This window comes from Kogia breviceps, chromosome 1 (assembly GCF_026419965.1).
Source record: "Kogia breviceps isolate mKogBre1 chromosome 1, mKogBre1 haplotype 1, whole genome shotgun sequence".
Classification (NCBI taxonomy): Eukaryota; Metazoa; Chordata; class Mammalia; order Artiodactyla; family Physeteridae; genus Kogia; species Kogia breviceps.
In genome coordinates this window covers 106,553,958-106,574,836 of record NC_081310.1, presented here as the reverse complement: position 1 = coordinate 106,574,836, position 20,879 = coordinate 106,553,958, and the positions used below count along the sequence as shown (strand labels likewise).

The window sequence follows — 20,879 nt, the reverse complement described above, 5'->3', positions numbered from 1 at the left end:
TGGGATCTTCCCGGACCGGGGCACGAACCCGTGTGCCCTGCATCGGCAGGCGGACTCTCAACCACTGCGCCACCAGGGAAGCCCAAGTTGTTGTTTTTTAATTCAAATATCTGACTTGGAGACAAGTAAGCTGTTTTAAAATATTAAGCACATTTTGTCACTATTTCCATTATTTCACAGATGTGTTTCCAGAAAGACAATAAAACTTAAAATTTGGCTCCTGGCAAAATATGCAGCTTGCTGCCGAAACTACAATTCCCTTACAGACACTGAGAATTTTCTCCAAATTTCAGACATTTCTGAAGGGAACATAATACCATACCACATTCAAACTAATAGGATTTAAGGTTTTCCCAACTCCAAGACAGACAATACCCTGTAACGCTATTAAGAGAGTTACAGCATAACCCTAAATTCGTTGTACGGGATGGGTCCATTCCCATAAGTTTTAATAAGCAGTGGATTTCAAATTGAAAGCACTGCAGCTGATACCTGGGTTACAGAAGTCAACTGCAGGACCTGGGGGTAGGAGTGGTGTGATGAAGACCTCGAGCTTGGAGTCTGTCTGCATTATTTCTCACACACTGTTAACACAAGATCAGTCACCTTGGGAATCTGAATTCCCTCCATGGCTGTCTCCTATCTTGTTCATTCCTTATTCCTTAAAACAACACAGACAGGCACTATGTTAGGTACTGAGGATATAAATGTGAGTAACAGTCATTCCTCTACTCAAGGAGCTCATTCTAGAAGGAGAGAGATGGCAAAGCAAGTAATAGCAAAGAGCTCGTTCTAGTGGATTATATCACAAGTAATTCATTACAAGGTGAGAAAAGCTATAATTAAGCCAGGTTCTGGGTCAGATAATAAGAAATGACAAAATAAACAGTTGGGAGGAGAGGAGAGGAGACTGGACCAATTACGGAAAAAAACATCAGAAAGTTTCTCTGAGAAAGGAATTATGGGGTTTTTTTTTTTCAATCAATTTACAAATTTCCCAAAGTAGGCCCCACTAATTGATTCACACACCCACTCATGAAAGAACTTTAAAGTCTGATTCATCCTACAGTATGTATCTTCACACGGAAAGGCTTGTCTGTCTGCTCCTTAATTTGAAACTATGAACCACAAATGTTACTCCCCTATTAAATAATTCTCTGGTACTACAGCAACTCTAAATATCTCTTTCAGAGATATTGAACTTACACTTACCTAGCCCAACTATTTACTTTAACCGTGAATCTGCTGACTAACTACATCCCTCGCTTTAGGTTCTCATCATAAGAGCCTGGTTTTCTATAACAAAAATTCAGAAGCCCTATAAGCATTTATTATGGAAGGTGGGGGGGGGTGGACACCAGGAAGCAAGGCTGAGGCAGAGGCACAGTGAAGGAGAGAACTAAGAAAGATGCAGGGGCAGAGTGGCGCTGACATGGGATGTAGTAGCCAGCATGGGCACGGTCTGAGTTTATTGCCGTGGTGACTATATTTGGGGCACTAAGAGTCTTAGGAATAACTCAACACGCAGCAACCTCAACGGAGCTGCAGTTAGCTCCTGCTTTATTTAAAATTTCAGAAAGTACATATGGAGAGGGCTTTTCAGTTATTAGTTCACTGTCCATAATGGGGAAAAGGCCACTATTTTATTCACTATGTCAAATAGAAAAAAAAAGACTTGAAATAAAATTTACACAGATTAAAAGTATGCATTCAAAAACCCTTACAAACCTAAGGTTTAAGATTAGATGTCGTGAGGTCAATAGGGCATTACACATCATGAGCACAAATTTAGAAACTAAATTGGACAGGCACTCACATAACAGACCCAGAGGCAGGCTCAGCACGGGTCCTCAGGGCCCCTAGTGCTGACCCAAGCACAGGCGTTTCTCATTCAAGGTTGTCCCCAAATGAATAAATGCACATTTGGGCTGCCAGGAAGAAGGGGATGTGTAGGAGAGGAGTTTGAGGAAAACATAGTGATTTAAATGGAAGGGCGATGTGCAAAGATAAACTGTGTTATTCGAGGGCTTAAAACAAACTCAGCTTTTTCTAATAATCAAGTAGCAAATGAATGAAAATCATGTGGGAGCCAGCTGTACATCTTGATATTTAGAGAGAGGCACCTCTGAGGAGTTCAGGACACTTTGAAATTTACTTAAGCTGTTTGAGTTAATTGTAGACTAACCCAGATGGGCCAAACAATCACCTGCATGTTCAGTGTCAAAATCGATGCCCTAAAAAACATGCAAATACACTTCAGATCTAAGCACAGCAAGCAGATTCTCCAATGGCTGTGAGCAGCAAAATCAATTTAACGGATAAAGACTTTTCTTTTAAAAATAGGACAGGATATAAAATGTCAGTATACCTCACCCATTTTAAGGTAAAAATTGTTTCATGAACCTTTTGTTTCAATTATTCATGTGAATGGTATGTGCATGTCTCTGTGTGTGTGTGTGTGTGTGTGTGTGTGTGTGTGTGTGTGTATGAGTAGGTGAACTAAGCTGCAATGTAAAATATGTTTCTTACTGTGGATTATAGTGAAAAAAGCTTGGAAAACCCAGTTCTAAGATAAACTACTTCATGTCACTCCTTGGTTCTCCTGTTTTTCTATCACTCCTGATACTTAGAACCACTTTAGGACATCCATAGACATCACTGAGGCGAATGTGAGGAAAACTGCCATTTCACCTGGTTGCTACACAAACTTATTTGGGTGTTAGCTCCATCAGCCAGAATTAAAGCTTAGATGCTGCCTGGAAGAGAAACTGCAAGACCAGTGTATTGGAAGCATTGCTTTCCAACTGGAACATCCTACCCTTTCACACTACATGCTGTTTTGAATCTTCTGCAGAATATTGTGGTTTAGACACAGTATTATTACGAGACTAGCACTGCTCAGCTATGCACTGTGGGTGGATATACCTCCAACTGGGAACTTGGCGGAGAGTTCTAGTCTCTCTCTTTCACTAACTGGATTTGACCCTGGGCAAGACACTTGACCTGTCTGGTCTCAGATTCTCCATCTGAGAAAGCAGGACTGGAGCAGGATTCTTTTTTTCTAGTCAGTTTCTTACAGAGATACTTCAGTGGTTCTGCAAAAGTGAGTCTTTTGGGGGTTTTTTAGCACCAAGTCACATGATGATAATGAATAATGTCTTCAGGGCTTTCAGTGTCTCTTTTCTAATTTTTTTCCATAAAAAATGAATACAGTTAAATTTTTTTAATGCAACTGATTGAAAATTTTTCCAGTATTCTTTTTTGTTTTTTTTGAGCATTTGAATTAGTTCTTATTGAAAAGTATATGGAGAGTACAAGGACAACTGTTAAAAAAGTGATTGACATTTTTAAACAACTACTTATATGCATAAATAAGGATTTTCCCCTACTGAGAAAAACAGAAATAATGCTGGGGCTAAAATGAAGACTATCATCCATAATACTGATTTTAAATGTTTATATATATTAACAAAGTCCATTTCAGTTCTAAAATTTTAGAGAGCTATTTAAAACACCTTATTTTACTCCGTAAATTTAAAAAAGTAATGCCTCAAAACACTGTGATTCTTGTTGTTATTTCTATAATTAGTACTGACTTCCTAATTTATTTTTAAGCACTTCAGCTTTTTAATTAGCCCATATCAAACTTTCAAGAATCGTGGAAGATAACTTATTTATCAATGTGTTTATCAATGTTACTAATGTTTATTTATCAATTAAACATTCGGTCATTCATGCAAGTATTCATTGAGCACTTAGGATGCATCAGACACTGTTCTAGATGCTGGGGCTGCTGTGAGGAACAAAACGAAATTTCCCATTCCGAGCATTAAGTAAGTACATCCCTGGCTTCCCTGGGGGCGCAGTTGTTGGGAGTCCGCCTGCCAAGGCGGGAGACACGGATTCGAGCCCTGGTCCGGGAAGATACCGCGTGCCGCGGAACAACTAAGCCCGTGCGCCACAACTACTGAGCCTGCGCTCTGGAGCGCCGTGCTCCACAACAGGAGAGGCCACCGCAACGAGAAGCCTGCGCGCCGCAACAAGGAGTAGACCCCGCTCATCGCAACTGGAGAAAGCCCGCGTGCAGCAAGGAAGACCCAATGCAGCCAAAAATAAATTTTTTTTAAAAAAGTACATCCCCTTAATTCAGCATGGAAATGAAACAAACGGACATAAGCTTTTCACATAGAAAGTATATGCCTCTTCAAGGCATTCACATAGAAAGTATATGCCTTTTCAAGGCTACTAATGAGATTCAAAACTGTGTGAGCAGACACAGTATCACCCTTGAAATATACTGTCCTAAATACAGTGTGTGTGTCTGTGTGTGTCTGTGTGTGTCTGTGTGTGTGTGTTTACAGCACAGAGGAAACTTGTTAGCAGGAGAAGGGGGAAAAAAAAGACTGAAAAGAACTTGAGAAACAAACCTTCCACAAGTGAAAAGCAAACAGCTGTTTTCTCTAGCCCACAGCTAAATGAAACAGGCAAGAAGAGTTTAAAAAGATAATATCGCTCTATCCATATGCAGAAGATTAACAGAATTTCCAAATTCAAAGAGTTTGAAATTGAAAATGTTGTATGATTTTAGGGAGACTGACCTGCTTAAAGACACCAAAAATGCAAGCCTGCGAGGATAAAAGCCTCTCTGGCCCACTTGCAGGCACTAGCATTCTTGCCTATCAAGCTATAAAAGGAAGGAACTGCAAACAGGAAATTGCCCTGCCCCAGCCATAAGCCACTCCTCCCTTCCTCTCCACAATTTCTATAAGCAGAAGCAAACGCTACCTGGTAGGTGTACCAAGAAGCCACAGAGGTTGACAGAACACTGGTAGCTGACATCCACTTTATTACTATTTTAATAAATATTTAAGGTAAACACCTTTATTATTTTGAACCAACTATTTTCTTGATAATTTTACCTACATTTTTAAATAACATTTGTTTAACCTATAGTTTTTTTAATGATAATGTAAAGCAGTTCTGAAATTGCAATTTATGGGTGAACTGTGAGTCAGAAATAAGACAAAAACAAATTCAGAGTCAGTTGGCCTCGTTCACTATTTTCCAATGATTTAAACACACACACGTTAACCACTTTTAAATAATACTGTCACAAATATAATTGTTTGTAAAATTCAGTAAACCACTCAGTGTTAAATAATCAATAAGTCCATTATCAGCAGTTCCAATTAACCATCTTTGTATTCAACCACACAGAAGTACTTATTAATACAGCATTTTGATAAGTAACAGAACTTAAGGTATACGAACTTCCTAGTTTCTTACAGAAGCTTGGACTGGTGGATGTGATTTCTAGGGGTCTACATCTATTGATACAAATTAGACACAGGGAAATGACTTCTTTTTTTAAAGGAAAGAGACTGATAGTCACTTTTCAACTTTTAATGGTCCAAATACAGTAAACAAATTTAAAAAACACAGCTATTCAAAAAGTTAATAAACCTACAAATAAAACTACAAGAATAATCAACCTAGGTTCTAATCATTAAAAAATGATTAGTACCTAGTTGATTATTCTTGTAGTTTTATTAAATTAAATCATTAAATCATAATCATTTTTAAATCATTAAAAAATGATAGTAAAACAATGAAATATTTTCACCAATTAAATTTTTATGTTTTTTTATTTTACTGAAGTATAGTTGACTTACAACGTGTTAATTTCTGCTGTACAGCAAAGTGGTTCATTTATACATATATATTCTTTTTCATATTCTTTTCCATTATGGTTTATCACAGTATATTGAATAGAGTTCCCTGTGCTATACAGTAGGACCGTGTTGTTTATCTGTCCTATATATACTAGTTTGCATCTGCAATTCCCAAACTCCCAATCCTTCCCTCCCCGAGCCCCATCAAGTAAATTTTTAAATCTTTAGTGTTTATCCCCATTATGCAAAGGTATATAACACTGAAGAATCCACATGATACCAAATTTAGTGGAAATTGGCTTAAATATGGTAATATACTCCAAGAGCCTAAAGTTATGCTGATTTTTTTTAATCTATTAATCACACTTCTGGCAATCTAAAGAAAAAAATCCACAAAAAGAAGCATTTACAATGCAGAAAGTTGTCACATTATAAAAAATTTTGAAAAGAATCTAAAATGTTAAGCAATGGTATGTACTCTAAAGGGAATATTATTTGGTCACGTAGGTAGTAAAAATGCAAAACATATGTAGGCCAAGTGAAAAAAGGTTCACAAAACTACACTGCAATTATACCTAAGTAAATAGTTCAAACTTAGAGAGATATAATTACAAGAGAAACTTCCTACTTTTCTTCTATAATGTGGTTATGCCAATTTGTTAGATTAAATTCATTAAATTATCCTCTTTTCAAACTAGACGTTTAAAATAATTTAATCAGGGCTTCCCTGGTGGTGCAGTGGTTGAGAGTCTGCCTGCCGATGCAGGGCACACAGGTTCGTGCCCCGGTCTGGGAGGATCCCACATGCCACGGAGCGGCTGGGCCCATGAGCCATGGCCACTGAGCCTGTGCGTCCGGAGCCTGTGCTCCGCAACGGGAGAGGCCACAACAGTGAGAGGCCCACGTCCCGCAAAACTAAAAAATAAAAATAAAATAAAAATAAAAGAATAATAATTTAATCACTTCCCAACCCCTCCTATCCTCCCCAAAAAGCATCCTCCCCTCCATGCCATGGATATCCCATCTGATATTCCCTTCCCAACTTGGCCTGCTGGGGTTGGTCATCCTTGATCCCTCTCAAATCTCTCCAGGTTTGACCCTGGTCCCCCAACACCGACACCAGAAGGCAGGGAGCTATTCACCTTAGTATCCTCAACTCCTAGAACAAGACCTCATGTATGACAAGGCCTGGAAAAACAGTGCTGAATGAATTTTTATCCAAATTTGGCACTTATTACTACACACTTTTCCCAAGTTACTTGTTGCTCATCTGTTCCCCTATTTTAAAGCTAGGCATTCATTCTTTCTTCTCTTTTTCTTTCTTTCTTGTTTAAAAAAATTTTATTTTATTTCCCAGAGCCCACCACAATGCTGAGTCGAGCTCATGTGAGCTAAATAAATACTCACTGAACTAACGAATACCTGAATACACACCTCAAAAATGAGAAATTCATTTGCTTTAGACAGGTTCTTCCTTTAGAATGCAGATAACATCCTAGGAGGGGGAAAAAAAACTCATACACACACCTTCACACCTTCCAGTGAATTATCCTAAGCAATCATCACATTAACAACCTTCTGAGTGTTACTGAGTCAAGGAAGGATCTAAGTGTGAAATGGGATGGAAAGGAGGGAAGACAAGCAGAGAAAAAGAGGCAAGCAGCCTTCAGCTCTTCAGGGGAAGTAAGACAATGGCTCAGAAAATGATTTGGAAGGCCACACAACTTTCCTGCCTAGAGCACCAGCCATTCCTAAGTGCTTAAAATGCCAGGCACTGCCCTGACACCTTCATGAGCATGACCTCCTTCAGTCCTCACCACAACTATGTTAGGCGGGGTGTTATTATCTCTGTTTTAAGATGGAAAAAACAGGAGTTTGGATGAGTTAAATAACTTGATCAAGACACACAAAAAACAAGTGAATTCAAGGCCAAGCCTGTGGCTCTGCTGAAGTCTTTGCTCTCAACCACTACACCAGATGGAGAATGGCTTCTTTGCAATTAGTAGTAGACTTAGAGGTATAATATAACTGCTAAGGCCTTAAGTATAGTCTACAAAACAAATAGCAGACATAGATATGGTTAGAAAGTCTACAAACCTTAGCCTTGTCATCCCTGATTCAGACATGACATCTGGTTCAGGCCAGTCCCAGTTAATCCATAATTAGACCCCTTATTTAGCAATATGAGGCCTTAACAAGTACGTTAAGGAACATACAATGTGGTAACCAGAATCCTCCACATAGCTGAAAAAATTCTTAATTCGTTAACTCTGAATTATTTTCCAATACTTCAATCATCATGGCCTGCTCCAAATTCTCCTTGATCTCTTTACCATAGTTCTGTGAACTGAAAACAATACAGAAACAAGTGAGGATTTGGTCTCTAAGCATGTGGCAAGAGCCTAATTAATTCATGCTTTTAATTTTTTAAAAGCCATCTTCTTCAAATTCATATGGGAGTATTTTGGATACTATGATAATCTAAGCATCCTAACTCTAAAACAGAAACTGCACTGAGTATTGTCCTGGAAGGGAAACATCTTTCCAACAAAGTTGGTCCGTTCTTCAAATCTGAGCCCTCCATCTCAAGGAGCACAGTGTCACAACTTAGGGATAAAGAGATGCTTCATGAGTGGGGACTGCCCTGAAATGGGTGCCTGTCATCTGCTGAGTGTCACTGTGATCTCCAGTGGCCACATCATTCCAGCAACTCTGGCTTTCAGATCACCCACAGAGAAGGGTTTGTGGATTTCCTACTGAACATGATGCTCTGTATTTTATCTCCCTTTTGATACTCATGACACCTCTAGGAGATAAAACATAAAAAGGCTCTCCCTCACTTACAGATAAGGAAATAGAAACACAAAAGCTTCTGTGACATACTTAAAGTCATGACCTAACAGAGAAACCACAGGCAAAGCCCTGACTCTGTAGGTACATAATGTCTGCACAAGATGTCACACTCAAAAGCAAGGGATGATAGTTGCACAACAATATGAACGTACCTAATACTACTGAACTATACATACACTTAAAAATGCTTAAGACTCATCAAAGGAAAAAAGATTTTTGGTAACTATGTATGGTGACAGATGTTAACTGGATTTGTTGTAGTGGTCATTTTGCAATTATTTACAGATATTGAATCATTTTGTTGTACCTCTGAAACTAATATAGTGTTATATCAGTTATACCTCAATAAAAAATAATAAAAAACAAAGAAAAAAATCATTAAGACAGTAAATTTTACACATAGTATTTTACCATAATAAAAATAATTGAAAACAAAGTATATCAAAAAATTTTTTTAAAAAAGAAGCAAGATAGTGATGTGACTTTGTATAGAGGTACTGCCCTTGGTCTATAACCTTTGCTTTGATTCTGCATCTTTAAAGACCATGGTTGAGGGACTTCCCTGGTGGTGCAGTGGTTAAGAATCCGCCTGCCAATGCAGGGGATACGGGTTCGAGCCCTGGTCTGGGAAGATCCCACATGCCACAGAGCAACTAAGCCCCTGTGCCACAACTACTGAGCCTGCGCTCTACAGCCTGCAAGCCACAACTACGGAGCCCGAGTGCCACAACTACGAAGCCCACATGCCTAGAGCCCGTGCTCCACAACAAAGAGAAGCCACCACAATGAGAAGCCTGCACACCGCAACAAAGAGTAGCCCCCACTCACCACAACTAGAGAAAGCCCTTGTGCAGCAACGAAGAACCAATGCAGCCAAAAGTTTTTTAAAAATAAATAAATTAAGAAAAAAAAAAAACATGGTTGGATCAATCATTACTGCAAATATTTCCAGTAATGAGGAAGACATGACTTTAAACTTTATGTCCAATTTGATCCAATGTGATCATTTTCAGTTTGTCTCTGAAGTTACCCAAAGAAATTCACCTTCCTTCTTTCTTTCATATTTTATCGTTCCATTATTCATTCATTCAGTAGATATTTAAGGAGCATCTACCATAGGCTGGGCACAGTTCTAAACTGATGCTCAGTGTTCAAGCACCAAAATAGTTCCATTCCAGTTGGTAAATCCTCCCGCCCCCTCCAGGCTGGCCACCTAGTCTCTTCCCCGGGACCCCGCCCCCGACCCTGGACTTCCCCATGATTCAGCACAGCAGGAAGGCCCCACTGTGGCCAGTTTCCAGTTCAACCGGTGAATGCCTGAGCCTAACCCCTGATTAAATGGTTTATCACCTCCTAAACACGGCAATGAACAAAACTGACAAGGTCCCTTCCCTCTAGTCTAGGAAAGAAATAATAAACAAGTAAATACACAAATGAACCAGATAATTTCAAGTAGCAGAGCGCTACCAAAAAAATGACTAAAACAGCAAAGGGCTAGAGGGTGACTGGAGGTGGAGGAAGCAAGGTAAAACTCAAGAGAAAGTCTGTCTGAGGAGGTGACATCAGATCCGAAGGAAGAAGCAATGCAAGGGTCTGAGGCAAAAACCTGAGAGGAGAGAGAGAGAACAGAAATATCAAGGCCTTCCGGCAGGAGCACACTTGCAATTCCACGGCTAGAAGGCCAGTGTGATGGGAGCATCTTGAGTAAGGTGATCACAGAGGGAGAAAAGGGCCAGATCAGGGAGGACCTTCATGGCATTGGTAAGGAGGCCGAATTTCATGCCAAGAAGAGCGAGGGATCATTAGACAGATTTGAAAGAGGGCCATGATCTAATTTATAGCTTTAAAACATTACTCTGACAATTGTGCAGCAACTGGATTAAAGGGAAGCAAGGGTGTGAAAAGGAGACAATGTATGAAGCTGTGGTGGGCATCCAGGTGAACAGTGGCTTGGACTAGGTGATAGCAACAGAGAGGGAAAGAAGTATTCTGACTCAATATGTGTTTTAGAGTTAGAAATTACTGATGAGTATAATGTGGGAAGAGGAAGCAAGAGCAATCAAAATGACTACTATCCTTTGATTCCGTAAGTTGCTGATGGTAGCTCATTTACTAAAAAGACAATGAGTAGGGGAATAAATAGGTTTGTGGAGAGAAGGAATAAAATATTCTGCCACAGTAAATGTGACATATCATTTAGATATATTATGTGGTGCTATCAAACAGGCAGTTAGATATTTGACCTTGATAATAATCCTGTGAAGTAGACCAGAAAACCCTGGTATTAACCAAATTTTACAAATGAGAAAAATAAGGCTCAGGGAAAAAGGCTTGTCTTAGTACAAATTAGTCGTCAGTGCCCCTTGACAGAGGGCTGATACCACATATTAAAAAGAGGAACACCGGGCTTCCCTGGTGGCGCAGTGGTTGAGAGTCCGCCTGCTTATGCAGGAGACACGGGTTCGTGCCCCGGTCCGGGAAGATCCCACATGCCGCGGAGCAGCTAAGCCCGTGAGCCATGGCCGCTGGGCCTGCGCGTCCGGAGCCTGTGCTCCGCAACGGGAGAGGCCACAACAGTGAGAGGCCCGCGTACCACAAAAATTAAAAAAAAAAAAAAAGAGGAACACCTTCACTGCTGGGGATTCTGAAAAATACACATGTACATAGCTCACCCCATTTGGCTACACAGCTACTCCAAAAGTAAAAGTCTTTTATGTCCAAGAAGATTCCCCCAGGAGATTATGACTTATCCAAATAGCAATATATAATACATATGAATCTTAGCTGAGATGTATGTATAATGCCATTACTGTCTTCTTAAAATACTTGAGTCAACAATTAAATGCATACATATAATACAAAGTAAGGCACAAAATTTCCTTTAAGGAAAGTTTACAATTCCTGGTTCTCATTTTTATTAAGGGTTGTGTCAAAAAGCTTTCTGGGGAACACATTTCTAAAATTAGAAAAGAAAATCAACTGGGAAATGACTAGTAAAATAATAATTACACTGCTTCTCAGGACCATAACCAGCATTTAAGACAAGATCATGCTGCCCTCAGCACTTCCTCAGACTGCCTTTCTTTCATTTGGCTGCTTTAAAGTGGTGGAAACTTCTGCATTAGAAGATATATTTTATCCCCAAGCTCAACGCATCTATTAGAACTAAACTTCCATTCAAAATTCCAAAGGTGCCAAGCTGAAATTAAGGAAGACACTAAAAACAGGAAGGACGGGCATTAAGAAAGAAAAAAAGAGAAAGAAGGGGTGAAGGAGGGGAAGAGGGGGGAAGGAGAGAGTAGCAAATGACCTCTTCCTGACGGCAATCCCTGTGACAAAGGATTCATGAATAACATGCTCAAAAACATCACAAAACCCCTCAGGAAGACATGCTTGTTTACATGGCTTGAATCCAGAGGTTATTACAGACTCTCCATATTTTAAACACGGTGTCAATTATCAGTTTCAAATAAACAATAATTATCAAAGTGAAAAATAAGCACGCCTGCTTCATCCAGCTTACCAGCACTTCACTGAACCTTCATGCCAACAGCCAGTTTTTCATGCATGCTCTTAAAATAAAAGCAAGAGCCTGGCTGGCACTACAAATAATCCTAGTATCCTCAGAATTGGAAGGAAACTTAGAGGTCATTATATCCAACCCTCTCATTTTACAGATAAGGAAACTAAGTAAAGCTAAGAAAGATAAAGTGGCTTACCCCTCATCCCAGAGCCACTTTAGGATGAAAAACTGTGTTTCTGATTCTTAGTCATGATTCCAAATACTATAGCACGCTTTCTATGGAGCAGGAAAGAAAAGTACCACAAGGGATGGCCCAAGGCTTTACTGTAGCCACATCCTGATGAGAAAAGGCGGACAGAGCTGGGCATCTCAGTTCTGGAAAAAAGGCCCCGGGCTGCAGTCTGGCTGTCAGCCTGCCACTATCCTCAGCCTACACCCTGCAACAGCTGACAGTCTTTTCAACATCACAGCTGGGCTTTTTCCCCCAAAGCTTTTGGGTTGATGTGGCAGAGTTTGATGTCTAGTAGCTGGTGCCTCCTTCCATCAAGGTCTTCAGAAGGAGGCCGTTGAAAGGTCATGCAGCAGTGAGCTTCCGGGCTTTAGAGAAACACCAACCCCCCTGAAGGATGAGAGGGAAAAGGACACCTCTCTCCCCTGCCTGCCCAATCCCAGTATATATAGAAAATTCTAGAAGTATTCACAACAAAATAGTGTAGCACATTCATGTGGAACTCACATTTACATTTTAGTGCCTACAGAGAACAAAATTTCTAATCAAAATTATTTTTGAAAAGTCATGTCTAGTCATTAGGGATGTTGCAATATAAGCAGGATTTATATTCAGTTTGCTTACTGCAAACACTCGTATAGATAAATAAATGGACTGATAATAATAATAATCCTCCCCCATGCAATCAAGGATTTCCTCCTATCCCCCAAAAAAGGAAACCATTAAGTCTTTAATAATCTTCCACTATATATTTTTTCCTATAAATATCCTTTCTGGGTATTCTTTTTATTAAAAACACCTATAGGGGCTTCCCTGGTGGCGCAGTGGTTGAGAATCCGCCTGCTGATGCAGGGGTCATGGGTTCGTGCCCCGGTCCGGGAAGATCCCACATGTGGCGGAGTGGCTGGGCCCGTGAGCCATGGCCGCTGGGCCTGCGCGTCCGGAGCCTGTGCTCCGCAACGGGAGAGGCCACGACAGTGAGAGGCCCGCGTACCACAAAAAAAAAAAAAAAAAAAAAAAACACCTATATAACTGTGGAATACAAGCTACACATTGCAGTCCCAAGATTCTCTCATTAGCTAATGGAAAATAAGATCCAAGAGTAAACAGACAATCAATACTGGTCCACACTTTCCATTCCAGATCAATTCCCAAGCTGCTAATAATCTTCACCATCTCCCAATTCCACTGAAAAAGTGGCCTGGATTTTATTTGACAGTGTTAGCATTCCATTGGACTGATTATAGAAAATAATCATGAAAAAAGTACTTACGGCATAAGCACCTATCAAAAATGCTGCATTTGCTCTTTTCCGTTGGTCAAAACAGGTGTAGTGCACAATTTTCTTTCGTGATAAACTGTATGACTAGAAAGAGGGAATAAAAAGAGTTCGTGTAACCACAGAGAGAATGTTGAAATGTACAGAAAAACATCGTCTCTTAACTTTCAAATACATGTCACAATCAGTGAAATTTAACAACATTCGACTTCAATTTCTATGGCATTCATACATAAGTAGTACGGGATGGAGGGTTACTAGCTCATACTTTTTTTTTTTCTATCTCATACTTTTTACAGCTCAATCATAATGTAAGTATTAGCACATACCAAATATATTTCTCTCCGAGAAAGGAGACTGATACAATGGGAGATAAATTATTGGCATATTTATTATAGCAGGAATCATTTTTGAAGATTTACTCTTGATCTTATATGTACACACCACACCCACTCCCAGAAAATTTATCTATGCTTTTCATATTATGCCATTTGTTTTTAAATGTGTCAACCAATCTATTTTCCTCTCTAAAAATGTTTAAATGTCTATATTAACCAGAACACCAATATTAATATTTTCTTTTTATAATGTTCTATTAAAAATCCCCTTTTAATTACCTGAAAATAAATGGTTAATGGAAAAAAATGAACCATCAAAAGGATTATGTCAGCAAACATCTTAATACAATAGCCATATATTAAATTCATGGACTCAAACGAACAGTTATTAAGCACCAGCTGCTATATGACAGGCAATATGCTGCATGCTCAACTAAATCCAAAATAAGCAACATAGTATATTGTATACATGCTAAACATGAAAAGAAGGTAAAAACAAAAAGATCTGTTAAAATGAAATCAAATTATTATTAAAAATTCAGACATAAAACAACGAGAACATGATACAACTCAATGAAATCCACTCCATTTCCTCATATTTCAAAACAGTTATATGGTTTTCCTCATATTTCAAAATGGACAAATGGTTTTCAAAATACAGACACATAAGTACGTTTTAATATTTATCTATAAATTCATACTGACTAGAAAGGCAGCTTTTTATACTCTACATACTAACCACAACCCACAGAATATCTGCTTTTAGAGCCCCCTTAAAAATGTAAGAACTCAACTATATACCTTTCTTTACCCTGCTATTTTCTACAAGGAAAAGAAACTCTTCCAAAACTCTGAAGTCCATTCTAAGATGACAGCAACATTCTGGCTTTAATGTGTAACCACAGAAAACATAGTTCTATGCATCATGGCTGTAAGCCTAGAAACCCTCACCACCCCAAGTCAGGCATTTCTTTGATAACCAAGAATCATGTTCTGAAAATGGCACTGCTCTTTTATTTTTTTTTAATTTATTTATTTATCTGTGGCTGTATTGGGTCTTCGTTGCTGCACATGGGCTTTCTCTAGTTGAGATGCACGGGCTTCTCACTGTGGTGGCTTCTCTTGTTGCGGAGCACGGGCTCTAGGCACGCAGGCTTCAGTAGCTGTGACATGCAGGCTCCGTGGTTGTGGCTCACGGGCTCTAAGGCACAGGCTCAGTAGTTGCGGCACACAGGCTTAGGTGCTCTGCAGCATGTGAGATCTTCCCAGACCTGGGCTCAAACCTGTGTCCCCTGCATTGGCAGGCGGATTCTTAACCACTGCGCCACCAGGGAAGTCCAGCACTGCTCTTTTAAATTGAACTTTGAAAAATAAGTGTTTGCCTCAAACCTCTTTGAGGTTTGGTCTCTTATTACCAAAGTCCTTATTTCCAGACAAGCTTACTAAAATACCCCTATGATATAAAGTTTAAAAGAGTATATTTAAAAACAACAATAATAAACTTTTTAAAAAAGAGTACATTTTATCCAATTCAGGTCAGTGGAGTTAAAGCACACAAGTTATCTAAAGACTTCAAGGTCACCATCAGTGGCATTGACACTTGTCTACTTGCTTTCTCAATTTGGAATCGTTACCTGCTGGACATTTCTCGTTTGTTTGTTTGTTTTTGCCAGTGATTTATCTCCATCAATAAGTTATGTTTGATTTATTGAAAGAAGAATCAAGGCTCTTAAGACCTAAGCTTCTTCTACGGTCTCTAAATCCTACACTACCTAAAGACTGACTTACAGAGGCCAGGATCCCGTTAACATGAGTCAGATGGAACACAAGGACTCAGCTCTTCTGGCTCTCAGCCTCTCACTATTTTCATTTCCTGGATCCCTAACACACCTCTGAGGAAGTTTAAATTATCTGTTTCGATGCCCTTTTCTACTAAGAGTTTAGGTTTTATAACAAGCTACTCTTATCATTAAATAATGTGGAATTAAATTTATTTTACAAATTTACTCGCCAACAGTGACAAAATCCTATATTGCTCTTCTTTCATCGCCAATGGTCTTTATTGTTGGATTGTTTTTGAACTTTTTGTGTTTGCTTCTTTTTTGCTTTTCTCTCTAATTCTAAAGTATACGGAATGCAGAGAACCATCCTACAATGGGAACCATGAGGACAGAATTCTGAAGGAAACTTTCTTTTCGCTGTATACTTACACATTTTTTAAAGTAAATATAATACAAATTAAATTTTAAGGGAAGAATTTTTTTTACCTTTACTAGCTTTCAGAAATTATATCACATAAAGAATATCCTTCACAAAATCTACCTAGAAATTTTAACTATTTTAAAATACCTGGACTTCCCTGGTGGCGTAGTGGTTAAGAATCCGCCTGCCAATGCAGGGGACATGGGTTCGAGCCCTGGTCCAGGAAGATCCCACATGCCGCGGAGCAACTAAGCCCGCGTGCCACAACTACTGAGCCTGCGCTCTAGAGCCCGCAAGCCACAACTACTGAAGTCCGCACGCCTAGAGCCCGTGCTCTGCCACAAGAGAAGCCACCACAATGAGAAGCCTGAGCACCGCAACCAAGAGCAGCCCCCACTCGCCAAAACTAGAGAAAGCCCACGTGCGGCAACAAAGACCCAATGCAGCTAAAAGTAAAAATAATAAATTAAAAAATAAAATGAAATACCTCCTGTTGGAAGCTGCCTACAGGATGCAAACATAATTGACTTTTTTTAAAACATCTGTCACCCTACCTACTCACGAAGGTTTTTTTTCTTGTGATGAGAATTTTCAGGACTTACTCTCTCAGCAGCTTTCACACATGCAATACAGTGTTATTAACTGTAGTCACCATGCTGTACGTTACAATAACTGACTTTTTAAAATGAGAGTTCTCTATCTGACTTTTAGGAAAGCTTTTAAAACTCCTAGCATTTACCTTGCTTAGGGTTAGATATTTTGGAATTCAAGTGTTTTTCTCAGCACTGCAAGTCAAGAAATGATCTTCTGTTTAGTGAAGCTTAGCCAATATCTCCTAGGTCAGATCACAGAGAGGTGAGTTCTCACTCAAGGAATCAAAACTAATTCAAAGTGAACAACAACAGAGAAAAATCTTATATATTACAAGCCTTGTCCTAATTTCCCTCCCTGTCACAGCCAGGCCTTCCTCTTATGGGTCAGCATACCCAAGTCTTGCAGCAGTAACACTGTTCAACAGAGGATATATTCTGGTACTAGGATGAAAAATTTCAGGGATAACAAAACATTTTGCCCATCGTTTAGCTGGTGCTTTATATGATTGAGTTGATCTACACAACCTCTTTAACGTTTTCTCCTTCCAAATATTAAACATGTCCTTATATTAAAAACAAAAACTACCTATTACATATCAAAGCACACTGATGACTAAATGCCTTTAGAGGAACATTTGGCTCATCCTTTGAGATCTTTCATATGGAAGAACTTTACCATGCAAGAAAAGAAAGTCCTGCAGACAATAGGACTCTATTTTATAAATGAGCCCCGTAGATATTTTTTCAAGTTCTGCTCTAATATCAGGAGAATTTCATGCCCCCAAACTGGACAGTTGCCTCTTCCTTACCTGGCTGCCTCCTCTACAGTCCGGTGTACCGGACACGCCCTTCATGGAGATTACTTGCTAAATCATACCATCACCTCTGGCTTTCAGTGAGCTCCTTGCTCTAATACAGATTGTTTCTGCTTTACATGAAAAGCTTAGAGATTACAAAAACACTGTGTACAATAGCAAAGTAAAGTTAGAAATCAGTAAAACAAATGAATATAGTCTTAAATATAAAGAAGAGGATGTCACAGAAGGAATACTAAGACCTCTGGACTATTTGTCTGCTCTGCAGCAAGGCTGCACAGGACCCATTGCAAATTATAAAATGCAGCCACTATCCACACTATATTGTAGATTTCTATCTGGAAACTAGAGTATATAGCCTTCTGAATCTTCTTAACCTAAGTGGACACAGCCAGCCCTCTATAATAACAACAACAGTAAAATTTATTAGTCACTTGCTACATGCCATTATTTCTCAAAGCAGTAGGACAGTGCCAAAGGGGTCCAGTTTGACCAGACACAGAGTGACTTCCAAACCAGAGGTCCTGGGCAAGGCTGAAGTATAATGAGCATGCTGTGTCTCTCTTTTACCAAGAGAACATAAGCCTGGAGCCATGGAGGGCCTGGCTTACCACACTTGGCCAATAGCTCCCAGGTCAGATGAGAGTGCTTTCCACAAGTATGGTAGATGGGAGGAATCCAGAACTCTCTCACTGAGCTTGATAACTTGTGTAAACCTTAATTCTCAATTATAAGGCCATAACAAGTTTCACGGTTCAAAATTTAAATAATTCTCAGGTTGAACTGGTCAATAATTTTAAAACTTTTCAGAAATAGAAAACAAACTAAATTTCAATCAAAATTATATTTTATTATATTACCATATTGTATTTCATCCTCTTAACAGACTGATTCAGAGTCACCTAGAGAGCTTATTAAAACACAGATTGCTGGGCCCCGCCCCTAGAGTTTCTGATTCAGCAGGAAAGGGCCAGGGAATTTGCATTTCTAACAATTCCTTGGTAGTTAATACTGATGCTGCTGGTCCAGGGACCACACACTGAAATCCACTGTGCTAAGATATTGCTAAATTTTGGAAAAGAGCTGCATGAAAATGTGGGAAAAGGCCCCATTCCTGGAAATGCTCTATATGGATCCTAAAATACCGTCCATCTGGTCAAGTAGCCCCAAAAGACATTTAAATTCTTTTAGGAACTCCAAATCATGCCATGTGACTTTTAAAAGCATGTTATAGAAAACATATTTCCCCAGATTCCTCAGGAAACTTTATTACAATTTGTAAATTCTTGCATTCCAGCTGATAACACCTAAGGAAAAAGTTCCTTTAATGTTTCAGTAACTACGCTACTTTAAATGGTGTTATTCCAGGGCTTCCCTGTTGGTGCAGTAATTGAAAATCAGCCTGCCAATGCAGGAGACACGGGTTCGAGCCCTGGTCCGGGAAGATCCCACATGCTGTGGACCAACTAAACCTGTGCGCCATAACTACGGAGCCTGTGCTCTAGAGCCTGCGAGCCACAACTACTGAAGCCCACACACCTAGAGCCCGTGCTCCGCAACAAGAGAAGCCACAACAATGAGAAGCCTGCGCACCGCAACGAAGAGTAACCCCCGCTCGCCACAACCAGAGAAAGCCCACGCACAGCAACGAAGACCCAACTCAGCCAAAAATAAATAAATAAATAAATAAATAAATAAATAAATAAATAATGGTGTTATTCCAGAGCTTCCAAATTCAGATGCTCTCAAGGGCCAAGAATTTAAAGTGGGTCAGCTGGGAAACTAGAAAAGCATGCTCTACCCAATGCAGACCAAGCTCTCATGCAGGAATCTGGGCCCAAATCAGATACTGCAATATTTAAAAGAAGCCAGAAATCTATAATTTAATGAAAATTTCCATAAATTACAGATGTTGACCATGAATTCAAAATTTTTAAACAGCATTCATGCCAAAAAAAAAAAAACCCAAAACAAACATGTCTGTGGACTGAAAGCAGCCCATAGGCAATCAGTTTGCTGAATCTGAGTGCTGGGATACTGCAGCTGAAGAAAGCTCTAATGGTTTAATCAGCATGAAGTGAGCAGCTGTTGTGTGTCAAGCACAGTGCTGAGTGACATGGTAACAAGGGAAGCAGAACCCCAGTCTCTAGCCTCCTAAGTGCTCAAAGTCTAATGAATATTTGATGCTAAACAAGGGGAAAATATTAGCCAAGGCTTATTACAAATGGAAGAGAATAAGTACCTAGGGATGCATTCACAGCACAGCAAGGTCCAATGGAATGATCTTAATTACAGGTACAATAATTGTTTCATTTAACAAGGTAAAAAAATAGTAACTAAAAGATGGGATTTAGTAATGAATATCTATCAATTAACGTAAGCAAACCTATGTAAATTTCCAGACCTGTACTGCTTCCCTGGGTGAGAATTAAATTCTACCACTCTTATGTAAATCATGACAAGTATGTAATATAGCATATAAATGTTTGATGGCACTTGTAAAACCAAGTACAATGACTGCCATATTAGCAAAATACAAACTAAGATGAGGATATTGACCCCAGACAGACATTTTCTATCTCAGAAAGGAAAGCTATGTGAAAAGTTGCATTCTAATGGGATCACTCCTTGTGAAAAACAAGCCACGACAACTCAGAGAGAGAAAATGATGACATGCTACACAAATCACAAATACCCCAGGCTATCCTGGAATTATGGTGACAGACACAAATCATGCACTTGTTCAGCTTAGGTCAGGAGACCACAAACTACTTAACCATTCAAAATCAAAAGGTGATGCAATTAAGCTCAAAGCCAAAAAACAAAAACAGAAGAGTTAATGGCCTATTTAAAGAAACAGATTTGGGGGGCAGCCTTTCGGTCAAGCCGTTTGCCATGCTTAAAAGTAAAATCTTCAAGTCGTGTGGTTAGAATGTGATGTTTAAGCTGTGTCTATCAGCCTGATTAAGCTAAGGAAGACATTAGTGCAGCCTGGATTATATACCCTTTAATAATAATAAAAAAACTGAGCCCATGCACTTCCCTAAACAAGCAAGCTCTGCCAATGATGGTGGTCAGATTAAGCAGATTACAGCACAGGGACCATGGTGACCAAGGCATCATTCTCTTACAGTGACTAGGCTAGCCCAGTAATGGCTGCAGCAATCAGCGTCTCCATAGCAATCAGTGGTCATTCCATTGCAAAAGTGATAAAATGAACAGGTCTTCCTGTGAGCAGCCATGACCTCTACATATTTTACCTCCAACTTTCCCAGGAAAGGGATATTCTTGAAAATTTTCTTTGGCTGTACAAAACAAAATACGGTTTATATTTTTATTTAAAGCTAAAATAAAACAGATCAAATAGTTTATTTA

The 20,879-nt window shown here is 39.3% G+C and overlaps 1 protein-coding gene across 14 annotated transcripts in view; it reads right to left on the bottom strand.

The window, feature by feature from the left end:
• CDC14A (cell division cycle 14A) overlaps positions 1-20,879 on the bottom strand; it is a 168,902-nt gene that overhangs the window by 125,663 nt on the left and 22,360 nt on the right. For 6 of the 14 annotated variants that reach the window (XR_010841853.1, XM_067040697.1, XM_067040723.1 and 3 more), the window contains exons 4-5: positions 20,636-20,809; positions 13,551-13,643 (exon numbers count right to left, since the gene is read on the bottom strand). Coding sequence is in view for 12 of the 14 variants with exons in the window: in XM_067040697.1 (XP_066896798.1) it covers positions 13,551-13,643; positions 20,636-20,809 (267 nt within the window). In the remaining 2 variants the exon portion in view is untranslated. Of the gene's footprint in view, positions 1-13,550; positions 13,644-16,835; positions 16,932-17,498; positions 17,545-20,635; positions 20,810-20,879 lie in introns of those variants that run through there. The other 8 variants (XM_067040718.1, XM_067040748.1, XM_059077484.2 and 5 more) reach the window with 4 other exon arrangements.